Below are 20,202 nucleotides of genomic sequence, written 5' to 3'. Positions count from 1 at the left end.
CTTAACGCAAGAAGCTGGGTGCACAAATCCAAGGCCTGATTTTCCTCCCTAAAAGCAAGCTTCTCTTCTTAGCTTATTGGGGGAGATCCATATGATCCTACACCCTATGCTGCACAAACTATAAAATGTAGCCCGAGTGATAGAATACATTAAAAAACTATTTTAAATATTTTAATGAAACAGATGATAAATATTTTAAAGTAAATGAGGCATTCCTAATCAGCATACTTATTATCATATAATTCGGAAAAATGAAGAAAACAAACCATATATTTTTATAAATAAAAACAATTTTTAAAAGATCAGAGCTCTACAGTTATTATAATCTTCTATGACAAGCAGAGATTTGTACAGAAACCAGGTTCTTTGAGATGTTTTTAATGAAAGTTGCAAAGGAATGAACACCCTAGGGACAGCTTTCTTAATAAAGGCAAATATAAGGAAGTAGGTTATATAGGCAGTAAATAGCCTTGAAGAAAGCTCCTGAAGTAAACTGCTGTAATGTTATAGGCAGGCACAACCAATTTAGTCTAAGGTAGTCAGAACCTGTCCTTATCTATAGACAAAAGAATGTCTATAAAGAATGTGGGTGCCTGAGCAGGGGGTTGGACTAGAAGACCTCCAAGGTCCCTCCCAGTTCTGTTATTCTGTTAAATCTTCCAGAAGAGCAACGTGCACATGATATAATGTAACCTTGCCTGGTTATTCATAATTAATTATATGAATATTAAATGAATATGTATACAGCATGTGAAGCATATATTTTGCTTTGGTTTCCATCCAAGGGCCTTTTCTCTTTTGGGAGAAATGCCTGATGATGATCATTATCATCCCCCTTCCCCCCTATGCTAGGTGGCAGGGCCAGCCGAGTACAAGGCAGCAGTGAAGCAAAAAGGGCAGAAATGGGGGAGGAATAGGTGGGAGTCGAAACACCCCTGTGATCGTAAGTGTGGACAAGCTGCCAAGCACTTGAATTTTGACCATGTGACTGTGGGGGCACTTAAATGTCCATAACTTCAGGGACCATGCTACCACTTGTTCAGTGCTGCTGTGACTTTGAACAATCACTGAACAAATAGTTGTTAACTGAGGATTACTTATAAGTAAGAACACTGATAAGATTTCAATATAAGAAAGATAGAAGTTAGTAGATCAGGTTATTGTACATAACCCCAGTATATATCACCTCACACAAAATGTCAAGATTTGTTCTCTCTTGTTCAAGAATGCAATAGAAAGTGAGCAATCATATTAGATTTTTCAAAAGGCAGATTCTGATTCAATGTCAGAAGAAACTAGTTGCCATTGAGATGAATTTAATAATGAAGCCTGTTACCTCAAAAGTAGTGGAGGCTAAACAGAGGCTAAACAGCCATCTGTCTGAGATGCTTTAATATGGATTCCTGTACTGAGAGGGCAATTGGATTTGATGCCTAAGTGACTGTTTCCAACTCTACAATCTTATGTAGACATAAAATCAGCTTCTGTTGCGATGGGTCGGACACGACTTCGCAATTAACAACAACAACAAAACAATAGAAAAAACTCCATGTGGGCTTCTTTATTTAAAACTGAATATACATTATTGCTAGAAATCTGACAAAGCATGATGACTCATAGGATCTATTACTGCTTCTTTCTTTCTCTCATGCCCACATAAGATGTCTCCACTTTTGGCAGATTAGAAGGTCTCAGAGCTTTTCCCTCCAATGAAAGATTTTACTAAAATAGGTCTGTTCCTCAAGGAGATGAATTTTGGACAAAATATATTACAAGTATTATCCAATATATATCAAAAACAGACTGCTCAAATTATTGTAAATGGGGGTTTGTCAGAGGCTTTTGTAATAGAAAAAGGAACAAGACAGGGATGCCCGTTGTCTCCGTTATTGTTTGTTTTAACACTGGAAATTTTGTTGATTAAAATTCGGGAGTCTCAAGAAATAAAAGGAATAGAAATTAATAAAAAAGAATATAAATTAAGAGCCTTTGCAGATGACTTGGTTGTTACTTTGTCTCAACCTGTTTCTTCGGTGGTGAAATTATTACAATTGATTCAACAATATGGACGTGTTTCTGGCTTTAAAATTAATAATAATAAGACCAAAATATTAGCTAAAAACATGACTAATGGTGATAAACAGGCTCTAGTTAACTTAACAGACTTTGAAATTGTTGATAAGGTAAAATATTTGGGGGTTACATTATCTGCTTCTAATGTAAAATTGTATAAAAATAATTATGAAAAGCTGTGGATGGAGGTACAGAAGGATTTAAAAAACTGGAATAATTTACAGTTATCCCTTATGGGCAGAATTGCAGTTATTAAAATGAATGTCCTGCCAAAGTTTATTTTTTTGTTCCAAATGTTACCTATCTTAAAGAACGAACGTAATTTAGATGAATGGCAAAAAGGTATTAATAAATTTGTTTGGGCAGGGAAAAAACCAAGGGTGAAACTTAAAATAATGCAAGATTTTCGTGAGAGAGGTGGACTCAAGGTACCAAATATGAAATTGTATTATGATGCTGTAGTATTGACATTGATTAGCGATTGGGTGAATTTAACAAATACAGAAATACTTCATTTGGAAGGCTGGGACCTATTTTTTGGATGGCATGCCTATTTAATATTTAATAAAAAAGTGGATTGGGTTTTTAAGTCTCATATTATAAGAAACTCTTTGCTAAGAGTGTGGAGAAAGTATTATAAAAGTGACTTCAAAATACCATTATGGGCTATACCTCGGCATGCCATAGAAGGTATAAGGAAAGGGGTAAATATGGACAAGGTCTCTTACGTACAGTTATTAAGATGGGATGGCCAAGACTGGCAGTTAAAATCTTTGGAAGAATTAACACATGAAAACTTAACTTATTCATGGTTCCAATATAGACAAATAGTGGATAGATGGAAGATGGATTGTAAAATGGGCTGGCTTAGAGAAGATGGAATTTTTTTAAAACAAGTAAGAGATCAAAGGCCAACCCATATTAAGAGAGTTTATGGGGTTTTAGTGGAATTAGATTCAGAACTTGAACTAGTTAAAGATTGTATGATTAAATGGGCACAGAATATTGGTGAAACGATTTCAATGGATACTTGGGAACTTATTTGGATAAGAAATGTTAAATTCACACAAGCGCAAAATTTAAGAGAGAATTTTTATAAGATGTTTTATAGATGGCACCTTGACCCAAAGAAAATGTCCATTATGTACCCTAATCTACAGCCGAAATGCTGGAGATGTGGATATTTGGATGCTACCTATTACCATATTTGGTGGACGTGTAAGCATATAAAAGCTTTTTGGATTAAGATATGGTGGAATATTCAAAGAATTTTTAAAAGAAGGGTAAAATTTACTCCGCAATTATTTTTACTAGGTATTGTTATTGACTGTGATGCTAAGGAGGTTATATTGATGTTAAATTTGATTACAGCCGCTAGGTTGTTAATAGGACAATATTGGAAGAAGGAATCTTTGCCTACTTTACAAGAATGGTTTCATAAAGTTTCGTATTTGGCAGAAATGGCAAAGATTTCGGCTTTCTTAAAGGAGCAATCTCAAGAAAAATTTTTTGCGGTATGGGAAAAATGGATAAATTTTATACAACATAATTTGGATATGGAAAAATATTATTTAGCCTTTTTATAATTTGTAATGATTGTTTTTTCTTTCTTTCTTTCTTCTTTTTCTTTTTTATATATATACATTTTTAATGTATTATTATTCATATATTTTTTTTTTTATATATATATATGCTTTATTTTTCGTCTACTTTCTTCTTTCTTCTTTCTCTCTCTCTCTTCTCTTTTTATTTTTTATTTTTTTTCTTTTTTAGTATATATTATTCATTTTAAAGTTTATGTTATGTATATTATTTCTATATATATTATTACTGTGATTTTTATTATTATTATTAATTATTTTATAAATTGCAAATGTTATTTTTAAAATATTTGTTAAATAATCCTATATTCAGTTCTGGGAAGTCGGGGGGGGGGGTGGGGTGGTTGGGGAGGGGGGGGTGGATTTTTATTTGTAAAACTTTTGAAAAATTTCAATAAAATAGGTCTGTTCCCAATCATATAGCTCATGTATAACTAGCATGCATTTAGTTTACTATTAAAGGAAGAATTCTTTTGCATGAAGTCACAACTGTGTGTTTAGCTACTGATTAGAATTTGCTCCTTAGATGTTTTGGTGACATTTCTTATCAGAGGAAATAATACTGGATTTGTTCCACTGCAATTTGTCCTGATTGAAATCCCTTATTCTGAATCTCATGGACTTCCTTAACATATTATTATCAACCGATGACAATATAGTTTCTGGTGATCTGTAAATACTTTTAATTGTTACAGTATTTTAAATAAATGTGCTTTGTAAAGTGACTAGGAACCACCTGATTTCAATCATGGCCAATACCACATTCTTTCAAAACTCTGTTTAAATGAAGCTGGCTTTTAAGGGGGTTTAATTATCTAAATATGGTAAATTAGCAGATATATTTAGAAAAAGAGCAGGATAGAAATTACAAACCCAATAATTTTTCCTCTTTTCTTTTTCTTTAATAATTTTTGGTGTTTAACCTTCAATAAATTTATTTTGTTTTCCTTATTTTTTTTCTTTCCCCTCTTTCTCTCTCTGCATAGACTCTAATATGGAATAAACAGTCAAGGCTAAAATCTTTATTATACAATTATTTTGCTATACAGTAATCTGTAGTAGTGTTTTTCTTAATGCTATGTTAGACTTTTTATTATATGAAAAAGTCTAATAGTTTTATGGTTGTTTTAGTGATATCCTAAACTGTAATTAATACTGACTGAATATTCCTCCTTTTGTTTATATTTAATATTCTAAGTCAGTGTTTCTTAAACTTTTTCTCTCAGGACCTTCTCACTTTTAAATGTTCTGAAAGATCCCTAAGAAGCTTTTGTTTATCTGGATTATATTTGTATTTTCATATTAAAAATTAAAATTAACACATTTGATGCCACTATCACTTCTCATGATTATTTGTTGAGATTTTAATATTGTATTAATATTCAACTTAGGCTGGCAGATAATTTTGATTTTGCAGACCATTGAGAGGATCTTGTTGTCCCAGGGAATTCAGGACTATGCTTTAAAAATACTGCTTTAAAATATTCAATTAACAAAATCTCAACAATTTTATTTATTTATTTATTTATTAAAGCTGTCACCCATCACATCACAGGGCGACTCTTTAATACTGTAAAAATATCATTGTACAGAAATAACAATATATTAAGATATATAGCAATAAAGAGGGCAAAATAAAAAAAATTGAGCTTATATTAGTTTCTGTCATATGTAACTATCAGAATATTAGTGCATCATCTTAATTTACCTAACTCCTTTTAAAACTAGTAGTCATGTGGTGGTGGCAAAATCCACTGTTTAATTAAGTTTTACATGAAGAACCTGTCCTTTACTTTGCTGAAGGAACTCATCCATTTTGAATGTTTACTCACAAATGTCTTCCCCTCCACATTGTGCATGACCTTCATACCTCAAATTTGGTCTCCCTGTACTTCATTTCCCAAACTAAATGAAACATGTATGGAGCTTTTCTGGGTGTTTAATGATGTCCGTTAGTTGGAGCAGTCAAGTGCACACCTTCTTCAAAATTATTGCATCTTCTTGGGAGATTTAGGGGACTATTCTGAGTCAGATGTCTAAATTACCCATCAATTACCATTTTGTTCTAGCATCTTTGGCACTGACTAACTTTCACTTGCAATGTTCAGGAAACATTGTTGGACAACAGAAGGGGGTTAATAGTCTGTTGGGCCAAAAACTAGGAGAAGCCTGGTGGCCTGCTCACACATTTTACTAAAAGCCATAAGCACATCTGTTCAAATGAACTGCAGCAAAGAGTGCTTATGACTTTTAATAAATTATGGGGATCCAAAAGGGGGTTACCAGATTCTTCTAATGTTCAGGAGGATTCTGTCATACTGGAACAGCTATGACAATGGCCACGGAAGTAGGACAATTTTTTAAAAAAGTGAACCCTTAGCAGATAATCTGTAATCTACAATTTCATCATATAATTAGAATAGCTCACCCAACATCTGAGGCTGCATGGGTCTGCATTTCTCTCAACTTGTTCACAAAACTCCTGCACTCTGCAATCCTCTTTTAGGTTAAATTCTATAACAGATCATTATTAACAGGGTTAATTGTATTAGTTATTGTACTGTTGCCAGTGCAAATCAGCTGAAGGAATGAAAGTCATAGAAAATCAAGTGTTAATTTCCACCTGAATTAAAACTCCAAAATAAAGGGGTGTTTTGAACCATGTAAAAAAAATCCTAAACTTCAGCAGTGCAAATATTTCAGCAGTCTAAACATATTTTAAAATGTTTTAAAAAGCCATTATTAACTGATGAATGCAAGTCGTAAGAAACAATGCAGAGTGGGGTCATAAAAGTCAAGATGGCATCTATGACTGAGCCATTGCAGCAACCATTTTGACTTTTTTTCATTTCCCCAACATTTCTTCCACAAAAATCAGACTTTTTTTTGCCTTAGGACTACATTGTGCCATGAAACTAATTTGAACTTAATGAAAAGAGAATAGCATTATTCAATCAAACGTCTCCAACACACTTTCCTTCACTCCCAGCTCACTGTTTTCTGCTTGTGTACACAGTCTGAACTAGTTATGAAGATATTTTATATATACTTTTTGCAAGACATAAATATAAGCTGCTGCAGTCCTGAGGAGAAGGACTTGCTTTAGTTGCTAAAGTAAAACAGCTCTTTCATATTAACAAAGGATTTTCTTTCAGTGCAGTAGCAGGTCCCAGGAGCCATTTTTGTGAAGGGAGGAAAGGTTAAGCTCATTCATTGTTACTCTTTCTCGCTGTCTGCTACAATCCTAATAATTATCTCAGTCTGCAGCTACAATTTGCATTTAAAATGCACATACACATTTAAAGCCATGACCAATATAGTCTTGAAAAGCAGAATAAAGAGAGTTATAGAACAGTAAAGATTACTTCCACTTGCACATCTATATCATGCTTGAATCTGTCATAGTCAGCAGGAGTTGAACCCAACTTATAGGAAACTGGCCTTTTCCTTATTAGTGATTTATAATATCGTATAGCATCATACAACCACCACTGCACTATTATAATTGTGAGACCAGCTTCTATATTCTTTCAGTGTTTGCTTGGTGACACTAGAAGATGCTATAAATTATTAGCAAGGAAATGACCTTTACTTTTAATGCTACACCACCCGCTACACACACACATTTCCTCAATGGAAAATATCCTCTCTATTTTTTGGGTGTCAAATCCTAAGCAATGACTTAACAGATTAACAGCATGCTTTCCTTTATAATGGGTAATTGACAACATGTGGTAGTCTACAGTTGATGTCAGTAACTATCAGAAATAGTGTAGTAGTAAAAAGGCATTGTAAGTAGAGATTATTATGGATGGGAATTGCCCAAATGGTGTTTTAAGGTTAGAATGGTTTGGAGAGGGAAACAATTTCTATTTCCATTTCAACCTCCCTCCCAACTCGCTTAAATCACATTTTTCCAGAAAGAATTCAGACTATTTTCAGAGTCTTAAGCCTGGAAATTTGTTTCCAAGTTTCCATTCTGTTGAACAATATCCCAACTAAACAAGCAACAAGCTGAAGAGAATTAACAAGATGATAAAAATAAAAAGAAAGATGATCTCCAGAAAGGAAAAGGGCCCTTGGATATAAACACTCATTTAACTAATATTCATATAATTGAGTATGAAGGTAAGGTTACATTATCTCATGTGCACATTGCTCTTTTTGAAGATTTATAACAGCTGAACTCTTTAGAGACATTCTCTCATTATCTGGAGATAAGGACCAGTTCTGATCAGCTTAGACTAAAGTGGCTGTGCCAACTTTTAACTAATGCAGTTTCGTTCAGAACTTTCTTCAAGACTATCTAATTCAAGGGTGCCAAACTGGCGGCCCACGGGCTGGATGCATCATGCACAGGCCATGCCCATCAGGCTCCGCAAAGGCAAAAAATGTTGCGATATGTCACGTGACATAATTGAGTTTGACATCCATGATCTAATTCTTCCTACTATCTGCAGAATCTGCTTGCTTCATATATTTCCCCTTATTAACAAAACTCCCCCCATAATTCTTATTGTAAAACCAAAAATCCTTTCAAGAATGTTAAAAACCACTCTGAAAACAGCTATTTGGGCTCTTTCAGGATGGAGATGTGAGCAGTTTGTGTCACAAGCCCCTTGCCTCCACTTGCACACTTAATTTTGTGTTATATCACACATGTATAGAGAAAGGGGAAGAAACAGACTGACAGAAAAGGGCTGAAATCTGTCTTTTGGACATCATACTTGAGCAGCATAATTTTTGGGGTTTGGGGAATGCACTTAGCCCTCTCTTGTTCTAAATTATAATTAAACAAATTTTAGTCATTTATACACCAGCTTATATGTTATCCCATTCTACAGACTATTGGTTGTTCCCACTAGGACTGATAAACAAAAATTAACCCTAACACATTAACTCCAAAACTGAGTTATAAAGAAGTATTTTTTGTAAAGACTCTCATCAAAGCAGCCAAGACAGTTCAGATCAAGATGGCCTTTAGAGATTTACAGCATCCCTGCAAGGGGAAAAGTATTTCTCAGGAGAAGGGTGTTCCAAAATACTGGGGCTGCCACAGAAAGCACATCCCGGTTTTGGGCACCACTTCTTCATATCATAAAAGGTAGGGACTCTTGCAGCCCTTCTTGGGGGAGGGGGTGTGACACAAGAGACACATTTGGCTAAGAGAGACAGTCTGGAGTCAGTTAATATGTTCCTTTTCATTTATAATAACTATAATATGTCTTCTGTACTTCTTGTGACTAATGAAAGAAGGAAAAAAGGAAATTTGAGAAGCTCAATGGATTTCAAAGTAACAAGAAAGTGTTTTTTTAATGGAAGTGGATGCTTTCAGCCTCTCTGCAATTGCACAGGTGCAATACATGATCCAAATTCATCTGTGTAATTTTATGATATAGTTTAATGGTGGGTAGAGAAGATGAACTGCTGCTTTTGTATCTTTTGAATCATTGTTCCCAGTTTCCATAATTGATGGCTATTGCAGGCCATTGTTTTAAAATTAAAATAGTAATAGCATCACAGAATTTAGGCAAATCTGAATTATGGAATATAGTCATAATGTAATATATTAAGACCGTAGCCACAGTTTATTATTCTCAGGTACTTTAAGCTCTGGGTTCTGCTGGGGGTGAACTGGGGAGGCTGTACGCTTTGTAGATCTCCATCATCATCCATTACATGACTGCTTATCACTACTGATTTCTATCTGCACTGTTAGGTTTTGCTATGTAGCATTGGAAAAGTCTACCAATGCTCTTGTCCAAGAACTCATCAAACTTACTGCTGGTACAAATTCTCTGTTATCCCTTCTTACAAGCCCAAGGCAATGGAACTACATTTTACCTAAAAATTGAAGCATGAAACTCATTCTCTGCCCCCTGTTGTTCTTTTCATATTATTGTATCTATATCAGAAATTATATACTACAAGTTTTCCCTGCTGGTAGTCTTAAATGAATTTTCAGCTGATATGAACGAACTGAAAGTACCATATTTATTTGTCACTAACTGTGAGGATATCACATTTCAAAGTGTCTAATATTTTAATGTTTGCCAAATAACAAATATGTTATTTATTGAATATGATGTTTACATAAAAAACAGCAGTACTGACTAGCAAACAAGGGAAGGAGAAGCAACACATGCTCAAATTTTATGTTAAATTTTAAAAGGCTGTAGTATCCATATCCCCAATACTGCTTCAGGCAACCATTTTATCTCAACTAGATATGCTTTCATAAGCAAGAAGGAGGTCAAGCAGATGACATCTTTTAACATTCTAAAGATGTTCAAAATTAACATACAAATATGGATATTTTAGATTTTATAAAACATGGTGGTTCCTAGTGTTCAGCAAAAAGGAACAGGAATCCCTTGGAGATTCACCATAGAAAGGTTAGAAGTAGCATTCAGTGTTGACCCTCTTTTTAATCAAAGTGTATCCTATTCAAGTGGAACATCTAGAATATTGCACATCTTTACATAACATTGATCTGCAAGATAGTATTATAGTATTTTGTTACCTCTGGTAGAATAATCCATCATTTAAATTCTACAAGAATCTAGTTCACAAACTCATATTGTATGGTGGTTAATTTTATTCTGAGAGTCCAACATGAAAAAAAAATGGTTATGTTGATAAAATCACAGCATTTCACAAACTGAATGCAAACACCTTTCTCCCAGGCATAATATAAAGGCTAGCCCATGTATTCCCATTAAAGTTATTCCATAATATTATCTTTGCATAACACTAAAGCAGGAGTGTCAAACTGCTGGCCCGCGGGCCAGATGCATCATGCCAAAACCGCGCCCATTCCAGCTCCGGCAATGGGGAAAAACTTGCGACACGTCATGTGACATTACAAGTTTGACACCCCTGCGCTAAAGGGTCCTATGAGCTGAGTTTGAGTCCTGTTGATATAGACATTTCAGCATAGTTTTCTTGATAACAAGAAAATATAAATCTCTATGCATACTTTGAGAAGGACAAAAGCAAATAAAAATAGATATTGTTCCATATTTTGTACTTTAAATACTTTGATTTTACTATCTAATTTGTTATTTTGTATAATGTGTATTACCTAAAGAGTTTATATAACAGTTGCTTATGTAAGTTTTAATGATTGATTGAAAGGTAGTTGGTTTAAAAAAGCAGTAATTTTCTTATAATATCTGCCTTATAAACATGTCCAGTTTTCAATTATGTAGGCTAATTTAGCCACCCAGATTCTAAAGCATCACACACAGCAAAGTGAGAATCTTATTTGGACAACTGATAGATCTAAAGACCAATAGAAAGTTAAGCCAAATAATTTAAATATTAACATCTGCCACACTTATAAGAGGAAAACTTAGTTTTCTATGTCCTCTAAGCACTCAATTTATCAGTGACCCCATCAAAACCAAGCCAGGTCATAAGCAAAGAATCAACTCTAATTGGACTATACTGCTGCTGCCTGAAATAGATGATTAGTATCCTACTTACTAACAGATTCATTTCTGAACAGCTATTTTAATATTGCTAGTGTTATTAAGAATTAAACACCATCAGCATTACTGCAGCCTTTGTTGTTACTCCTATATGTATTTATAATGATCACTAGTCATCACCACATATACATATCAAGGTCAAACTGCATGGCAAATTGCAACCAGAGAGCTGACGAAGCTGATTCAGTCTGCATTCAATTCACAGTTGCATCAGATCTTGTGCCAAAATGCTAATAAAATTAAGCTATTTGGAGAAACCTTGTTTTGTACACACTGCCACTACTGTCATGAGTCTTGGAAAGCCCTCTTCCTGTCAACACAATCAAGGATGAAGTCCTGTTCCAAATGAACAAACTGCATTTTGTAAGCACCAAGCTCAAGAGCGTTAAGCATTTAAATATGCTGGAAAAGACTTGCGTCCCTTGCATATTGTAACTTGTATCCTTTTCAGTGAGGCAACTAATGATGCAGGTTTTGAAGTTTGGATTTTGTTTAGAAAATTATTTGGTCTGATGCAATAAAATAGTACTATGGAGTATTATCAAATGTACAAGCACTGTTCATAAATAAAGACAACATATTACCTTTGTATGGATTCATGCAACATATATTACAATTGAATTACACATCCAAAGCCTAAAATCAATGCCAGAATGCCAGAAGTGGCTTTACAGATACATAAATATTTATTTGAAAAGAGCATCATTGGAATATAAAAGAGGTCGAATACAGTTAGATTGTTCAACTTTTCTTGTTACGGGAACTTCCCTAAGTAACACTACCCACATATAGCATCTAATTTATCTTAATTCAATTATTAAGTATTTTGCCATTAAATATACAGATCAGTTAAGAAAGACCAAATGCCACAATGATTAGATGGAGATTCATATAATTTATCCAGAAGTTAAGCTTCTAGCCATACTCTCCTTTTGAACATTGTAAACTTTAAAATGTTTAGAACTTTCTAAGTCAAATAAAACATAACCTGATTTAACACAGAGATTTTCCAGACTTAAAACTCTTTTCAGAAACACTTCCCTATCATGAAAAGCAACTCCACCACTTCACTCAAAACTTCAGTCAAAATATTAGAAAATCTTTTCTGATGGCAGTTCTAGATCTGATTCTTTATCTTATTTCCATTCTTCTTGACCCATTTCCCTTCTCTTTCTCTCTTTATACCCTCCTTTGAAAATTTATTTGCAAATAAATCTAATACAGTTCAGTTTGTTATTTTCAGACATGTGTGCATAGAATCGCAGTTGGTACTTATAGACAGCAAGCCTAATCATATTTAGTTGAAAGTGTCACTAGGCTCAATGACAATTACATCTGAATAAATCTAATTAGGACTCAAACTACTAATTACTTTTCCTTTAAATTAAAGCCAAATTCCCTTAGCCTAAAAGAGAGCCAGTTTAGTGGTTAAGGTGTTGAATTAAGAGCAGGAGGACCAAGGTTGTAACCAAGTTCAGCCATAGAAATTCAGAGGTACCCTCTCTCAGCCCAACCTATCTCATAGTGCTGCGGTTGTGGGGATAAATAGGAGGGATCACTGCACATGCTCCCTTGAACTGCTGTACAAAAATGGGATATAAATATGCATTTCTCTTTGTTTTTATATGAAAACAAATTAGATTATAATCAACAAGGCCAAATTATATATGACTGTGGCAAACCCGAAACTTTAACATTGGTCTTTCCCACTCAAATGCAAAGCAGCAAGTAGAAAGGCAATTTAAGACACCAAGGAACAAGTTAGGAGAGAGAAAGTACAGCTGTCTTCAGTAGCAAGATCATACACTAAACTGATTTCCAGTGCTTCCACTACCAACACCACAGTTCAAACAGTGTTACTGGAAGGGGACGGGGCACAAATGCTGGAATAGAAATATGTGAGAGTAGCTTCAAGATACTCTCCTCATCTGTGCTCTGTCACACCATCCAAGCTTGCTGCTATACTTGCAATCTGCTCCTCAAAGGAGCATATCCTTCTTTGAAAGTACAAGACTGAGAGTCTAAGGTTTAGACATTTGTTTGTAGAATCAAAACTGGTACTCAAAATCCTACTTATTAATCTGACATATTAAGTAGAATTTTTACACAAAGCTTTAAGCACAGTGATGGAAGATATGTGGAATAAATCACATAGAAAACAATCAAACTAATAAAAATACCAAGCACTTCAACATCAAATATTCTGAACCCAATCAATGATGATTTTGAGAAAGTGTTTCTCCTTCTTTTATAGTTATCTCCGAAACCTATGGCTTCTAAAGTACTGTAATAGGCACATTCAGTTGTCCTGACAAAGATGAAGCTTGTGGCACCTCTAAAACTAACAGCCTGATCAAGATGTGTCAAAGAGCTAGAGTCCACACTATTAGCTGTACAAAGATATGCCAATGGTGAAATGTTGAAAAGAATTGAAAGCAAGGGATCCATGGACAAACACTACAATAACACCACATTGTTAAAATCATATAACAGCTGTTCTGGAGTTCTCTCTACCCTTATTAATCCTATATGCAGAATACAAATAACCTGAATTTATTAACTACCATACACTTTTGCACCTTCCCTCTGAAACAAGTATATTTTGCTGCCAAACTAATTTTATTAGGTCTTCACGAACAGTTTGCAAAGTACTTTTCTGCAGGAGTTGAGGCTGCTTTGAGAACTCAGTCATGAACTAAACCTGAGAAATGCATCCTGGCAAGGGAAGAAAAAAAAAAGGGGGGGGGTTCTTCCATTACCTGAATGAAGCCCCACATAGGATGGAGCATCCAGTGAAGCAGCAGAGGAGGCCAGCAGCACTGAAGGAAGAGCAAGACTTCTCGGATTAGCATCATGGGTCTAGAGGAAATGGGAGCTCCTTCTCACAATCTGAGTACCTGGAGAAAGAAATCGGATAGCAACAGTGCTTTGCTGAACCCAGTTCCCACCATACATGGTCCCTCTGCCCTCTTCCTTCCCCCTACATAACAAGTGTAAGTTGAAGAGGGAGTAAGTAGCCTGTTTTTCCATATAAAGTATTGGTCAAAGCACTCCTCTAACTTCATAGGTTTGGGGAGGATAAAATATAAAAAGAAACAGGATAAACACATATAGCTTTAGAGATACACTTCAGTCAAAATGACACTTCCCATTAGCTAGGCATATTTCATCTCTGGCAAGCGGTGCATTATTATAAATAAAACTATATACAGCGCCAACAGGACTTCCTTCCACCCCGCCCCGGTTTAGGGTAGTTGGCGAGAAACGAAATCCTCAAGGAATCAGAAGAGAGTTGGGGGACGCCAGCTATTCAACCAAGACGAAACCCAGATTTCGGTTTCTCCCGCGGCGGCAGCTGTTTAAACGTTCTTAAACTAATAAATGATATTTTAGAAAATTCCCTTACTCTGGAGGGCGGAATGGGCCCGCGTCGCGATAGGAGGCCGTTGCTGCGCTTTCTTTTACATAGTGGAGCAGAACTGCTGTCGGTGGAAGCGGAGGGAAAGGCAGCTTCAAAACAAAGTTTTGCGAGAAAACCTGATCTTTTCCACACGGCAGATCCGCCCGAAGTTCCCCTTTTGCTGCTGCTCCACCACCACCACCTAGCGCCGACACACTCCACTCGCGGAGAGGGAGGGGGAAACTCTTTTTCTCGGAAGAGAGGAGGGTCCCCCCCTCCACGAAACGCGTGGCTGTGATATTGATGGAGAGCCGCTCTTCTCGTACGTGTCCAACGACGAGGCGACGAGGGGGGGGGGAGCAGAAAAGCTGGAGGAATCCGAAGGTTCGACGGAAGGAGCCTCTAACCCCCGGTTCCTGGCGGCTGGAGGCAGGGCAACACACGAGATCCCAGTCCCAACGCCTCTAGATTCGCTGTTTTGTTTTGTTTTTCCTTCTCTTTGCAAGGACTTCCGAGAAATGGATATTCGGGGGGGGGAGAAAGGAGGGGGTATCACGGAAGGCGCCTCGTGAAAATCAACTCCTCCCCGACCGCGGAAAGAAAAGAGTGAAGAAGCGCTCCGGCTCTCTTTCCTCTCTTAAGTAGTGGGGATTGTTTGCTCCACTCTAGTAGCAGAGCTCGCCGTCTCGGATCCTCAGCTGTCCGTCATCCGGCAACGCCTGGAAGCAGCGGCCGGAGAGAGGGAGCTCACGGGATGAACTGGGGAGGAGGACTCCTCGGCTGGAGAGGAGCAGAGGCGCCGGCACATCGGGAGGGCGGGAGGGCGGAGGAGGGGTGGAAAGAGGCTGCGAGTGAAGCCGGAGGTTTCCCGTCTCCCCTGCCTGCGAATTTAATCACTCCCGTATCTGGTGCGCTGCCGCGTCTGCAGTGATTTTTCATAGCTATCGAGCAAGTCCGTTGTGGACTTGGCACTTGGCTCGGCTGAGCGTATCGCTTTTGACTTTGTGCGCGCATCTTGCTGTCGTCCGTGAATGAAAGCAAACCCCAAAGCTCAAAACTAAAACACCTCCGTGCTGCTGCTTAGAGAGCTCTCCAGGCACACGCACACGACCCACCCACTCCCCCTTTCCTTGCACGCTACTGGGGGCACTTCACAAGCTACTAGAGCCGGAGGCCAGGTGGCGCTCTCGAAGGAAAAGCTGCGCCTGGATGGTGGGTAGTTGGGTTCAGTACCGAAGAACGTATAACTCTCAGGATCTGGGATATAATCTTGCGCTTCAACTACCCTCTAATCCTAAACCAATCAACCAGCCAACTGTGGTCAAAACTAGTCGTTATTTATGGCTCTTCCAAAGTTGAAATAGGTTCCCCAATAGCCCTGACCTTCTAAAAATGGACAAACAATAACCAAATGCTATCCTATCCCTAAACATACTTAATTGCATCTTCCTGTGATGGTATACTGCACCTGTTCCTGGAGGTTCTGTTTAGCTGTTGGGGTAGTGTGATATTTTTTCTCTGTTTTTTTTTCGGGTTTTTTTTGCCATCACGCATTTACTACAGTAGTCGGGTTTGATAGGGAGAGAGGGGGTGCATTTGGGACAGTGAGACCAAAGAAAAGTCAGCTACGATTTTATAGAGAAGTATAGTCAGGCAACAGAAAAGGTGGCATAGACAGGCTATGAAATGCAGTTTCTCAAAGCTGTATTTATTATCCAACCTTTTCTCTTTCTGGAAAGAAGTCTGACTTTCTTTTCAATCAAGATTTTTGAGAAAATATTCCAGTAATAATTTCTATTATCGCTTTTTGATTACTTGCATTCTGTTTTAATCTGTTGCTACTTTAAATGGCCTAGAATAGAAATTAGAAATAATATATAATCTGTACACATAAAGAAAAACAGCTTCAACAGATGGAGCACCTGTCTGAGCTTGGGTAGCAGTCTAATGGGAGATTGGCCCTATAGACTAGCCAGGAAGTTTTAAAAAAACCAGGAAGAAGCTAATGGCAAACCACATCAATCCTCTTATCAAAACAGCAGCAGGGCCATGAAGTCACTAGAAGTCAGGCTTACCTTCATATTGCCTGAAATGGAGGATCTCTGAGCAACATGCAGTCAAATGGCTAATATGTCTGATTCCCAGCTGTGGATAAACCAAGACACTTTTACTGCCAAAAGCAAAACAAAATATAACACTCTTACCTTTCATGTGCAGAACCTGATCACATTGGCAGGTCTCTGACTTCCAGCACTGGCAATACAATGCCCTAATATCCTCCATGACACGTGGGTGCAGTAAGCTCTCATAGACAGCTCTATTTTCCTTCATTTACTCAATATTCTTTACTCTTCAACTTCAGTCTTGCTCTGTTCAGTGGCTGAGCTTTTCCTAACCAATTAATAAAAATAATATTACTATGGCTGATGTCCTCAATTATGCTAAATAAATGCCCCATCTCCTTACTTAAATTAAGGAGGATGCTTCTGATTGCCCCAATTCTTTCTACCACTCCTTACCCTCTTTTGCAGCTGTCCTCATTTCTATTAAATGCTTATTTTAGAGGGACATTACTTAAAGATTGCGAAGTAGCTGCTTGCCTGAGAATTATAGAAATTTACTGCTTTTCATACACCATGGATTGGTAGATTTAAACTACAGGCTGTCATTAGACAGTCTCTTCAACCCACTTAATATTACTGGTTGACAATGGAGATAAACAAATCACAAGGAGATAGGAGCAGTGGTATTCCTGACTCAGGTTGTACCAGCTTGCGAGAGCCACTTGTTCATTTTGGGGGAATTTTGTGAGTGACTGAAAGTGGAGCTAATGTGCTACCCCTAGTGCACCAATCATTATTCTATGGCATGTGTGTCAACAGTATGTCAACAATCGTGCTAATTTAACCAGTTCTTAAATAGTTACCAGCATACCACTGGATTGGAGGGTTGTGAGTAAGGAGGGTTACAGCTTGACCATCCTTGAATTAGATTCTGAATACAAGGGCAGTATACAGCAGATTCCCAGACTCTTTTAGGTGAGAGAATTGAGCCCAAACTGAAGCAGAAAAAAAAATTTCCTCTGGAGCACAAAGCAAGTTACATAAAGATTGCAAATATTTTGATTGTCGCATATGACTGTACTGGAAAATATTTCATTTCTGATGGAAATACAGTAAAATGGAGTCATTGAAGACCCCACCTTAATTACAAATCAACCCCAAAGCTTACTGTTCCTTTATTATCTCATTACAACATCTAAAAAGATCAAACATCTCAGAACTTTTATCTTTAAGAATTGAATTAGCACTTCATGGAAATAATTTCAAAAGCACAAGGACTTTTAATGACAATAAACTGTGATTTCCCCATAATATAATTTAGTTTTCCCCACTAGTTCCTTCCAGAAGCTTTGGACCATAGGTTCCATCTTCTCTGCAGCCAACCTGCAAGTTTCACACTGTAGGCCAGAAACCAAACACAGGCAGAACTCTGGGACATCGAAGGATAAGATGGTCTGTTGTGCGTTGGTGTGAACTATATGCTCACCTATTGCCTGACTTTCTGGAGAGGATAAAATGTAGCAAATCCTAGGCTCAGCTGTCTAAAAAACAACCTAATCCAAAATGTGCAACATGTTCCCCTTTCCTTCTTCCTAGGAATAGCCAAGGTGGGGGATGGGGATAATGACTCTCCTTGAGTGAAAAAAGAAGGCTTTCTTTGACATCTGAATAAAGGAGTAGCTTTAGACAGCTAATGGTGGTCATTATGAAACAGCAGCATTATTTTTGGTTGCCCAATTTATTATTGTCATTTGACTGTTTGGGATGGGGCAGATTGCTCCTCAGACCAGGTGGATTTGAAGAGAAGGGACCTTGGAGCAGTGAGCTCTTTGCTACTCTACTTCGGCAGCAGATTAGCCTGGCTTTACTCTCAGTTGGCTCAGCCAGAAAATAGTTCACTTGGCTGCCAACACCTAAAGAATGAACGAGCCAACAGTATCCTAATGAGACTTACATATTTCAGATGGCAGAGGGGCTATTTCTGGATCTAAAGAAGTAAAAACCATATGAAGTTGCTGAACACAATAAGACAAGAACAGCTATATATAAATACTGGGTACCCCCTAGATTGACAGTATCTGAAACTTTGGGTGTGACCTATGGGGTACTTGCCAAAGTTTTTTCTTGTTCCTAACTTTTTTCAGTATTCTGAAAAGATACTTTGTGATTGTCATCTCTGCTGCAGTTCTGTAATAATGAAAACACTGGGAGCCTTTAACAGAGCTTCTAAAAAAGCAAATAGAAATCTTCTGTTGTTCAAGTGTTACTACAGTCATACTCATTAGGAACATAGAAGCAAAGCAACTGGAGAAAATGAAAACAAGCTGAGTTTTTAGCCAACAAAATAATGAACAAAGACAATTGCCTTGTGTGAATGGGAACTAAGGTTATGCAAGTCATATTTATTTCATGGTGTATATACTAACAAATAATGAGTCACAGTTTTATATTATTTGTTCTGTATACATTAGGCATATGGACTTGAAAATAAGTCCTAGTATATTAATGGGATTTGATCTTTACAATCTGTGTAAGAATGCTGTGTCAGTCAAATAATCTCAAATTTAAAACTGCTTTGGTTTCCCAGAACTATCTGGCAGGCTAAATTCAGAAGGAATTTATAATCTTGATAATTCAAGTCAGCTTTCTTTAACATGGCACCTTCTGAATTGGAATTACAATACCATCCCAGTATATCTGGATTGGACTCTAAGGAATGTTGATAATAAAGAACCAGGTCTGACTCTGGTATGTGTTTGGGTGGTGGTGGTGAAATTATATTTTATATTATGAATGAATGTGATCAGGGGAAAAATGTGACTCTGTTAAGTGATAATGAATGGATGGAGGGAATAAGATGAGAGGATATAGAAAAAGTGATATTTGAAGCAACAAGATTGAATGAACATTCAAATTCTTTGGCGACCATCTGCTTTTAAAAAATCTATTTCAAATCCACAGGTTAAGCATACATCTATATATTGATTGATTTGATTATGGGTGATGAAAGATTGAGAGATGTAGTGTTTTAGTAGTGGATTTTGGAAAAAGACTTGGAAGAAAAATAGTGAAATAAATGAGAATAAAAGAATAACTTCAAGGAGGGAAAATATGAGCTGCATAAAATAGTATTAAACATAATTTCAAATAAAATGAATCAAAAATTATGTAGCAATGATATAAAAGATGTTTGTTATAATTAAAGGAATGTTATAAATGCCACAAAAATATGGATTTACATTAATGGGAAGTATGATGAAGAATCCTTGATATAATGATGTAATGGAATTGCTTGGGAATGTGAATACATGAGGGAATATGATCGGTGCAAAAGAATATGAAAGGATATTGTATAATATGTATACAGAGAAGAAGAATGTGGTCAGAAAGAGCAAGGACTGATAAAATTAAAAGTAGAAGAGAAAATCAGTACGATTCTTGATAGGAAGAAAAGAAGTGTTTTCAAAGTGGGAATACAGATCTAAACAAGGAACATCCTATGGAATGAATTCATTAACCATGAAGATAATGAAATAAAATTGGGATGAAACTGAAGTGTAAGAATACCAGAT

At 36.7% G+C, this 20,202-nt stretch overlaps 1 protein-coding gene across 6 annotated transcripts in view; it reads right to left on the bottom strand.

Moving 5' to 3' along the window:
• The window catches only part of PRIMA1 (proline rich membrane anchor 1), a 115,548-nt gene that overhangs the window by 51,872 nt on the left and 43,474 nt on the right, over positions 1-20,202 (bottom strand). For 3 of the 6 annotated variants that reach the window (XM_039365893.1, XM_039365892.1, XM_039365890.1), the window contains exons 2-3: positions 16,772-16,958; positions 13,927-14,064 (exon numbers count right to left, since the gene is read on the bottom strand). In XM_039365893.1, coding sequence (XP_039221827.1) covers positions 13,927-14,022 — 96 coding nt within the window. In that variant the 5' untranslated portion in view covers positions 14,023-14,064; positions 16,772-16,958. Of the gene's footprint in view, positions 1-13,926; positions 14,065-14,573; positions 15,324-16,642; positions 16,713-16,771; positions 16,959-20,202 lie in introns of those variants that run through there. The other 3 variants (XM_039365887.1, XM_039365888.1, XM_039365891.1) reach the window with 3 other exon arrangements.

This window comes from Crotalus tigris, unplaced genomic scaffold, assembly GCF_016545835.1.
Source record: "Crotalus tigris isolate CLP2741 ecotype Arizona unplaced genomic scaffold, ASM1654583v1 scf7180000020201.887925, whole genome shotgun sequence".
In the NCBI taxonomy this organism is placed as follows: Eukaryota; Metazoa; Chordata; class Lepidosauria; order Squamata; family Viperidae; genus Crotalus; species Crotalus tigris.
The sequence above is the reverse complement of the archived record's forward strand: the minus strand, read 5'-3'. Positions and strand labels throughout refer to the sequence as shown.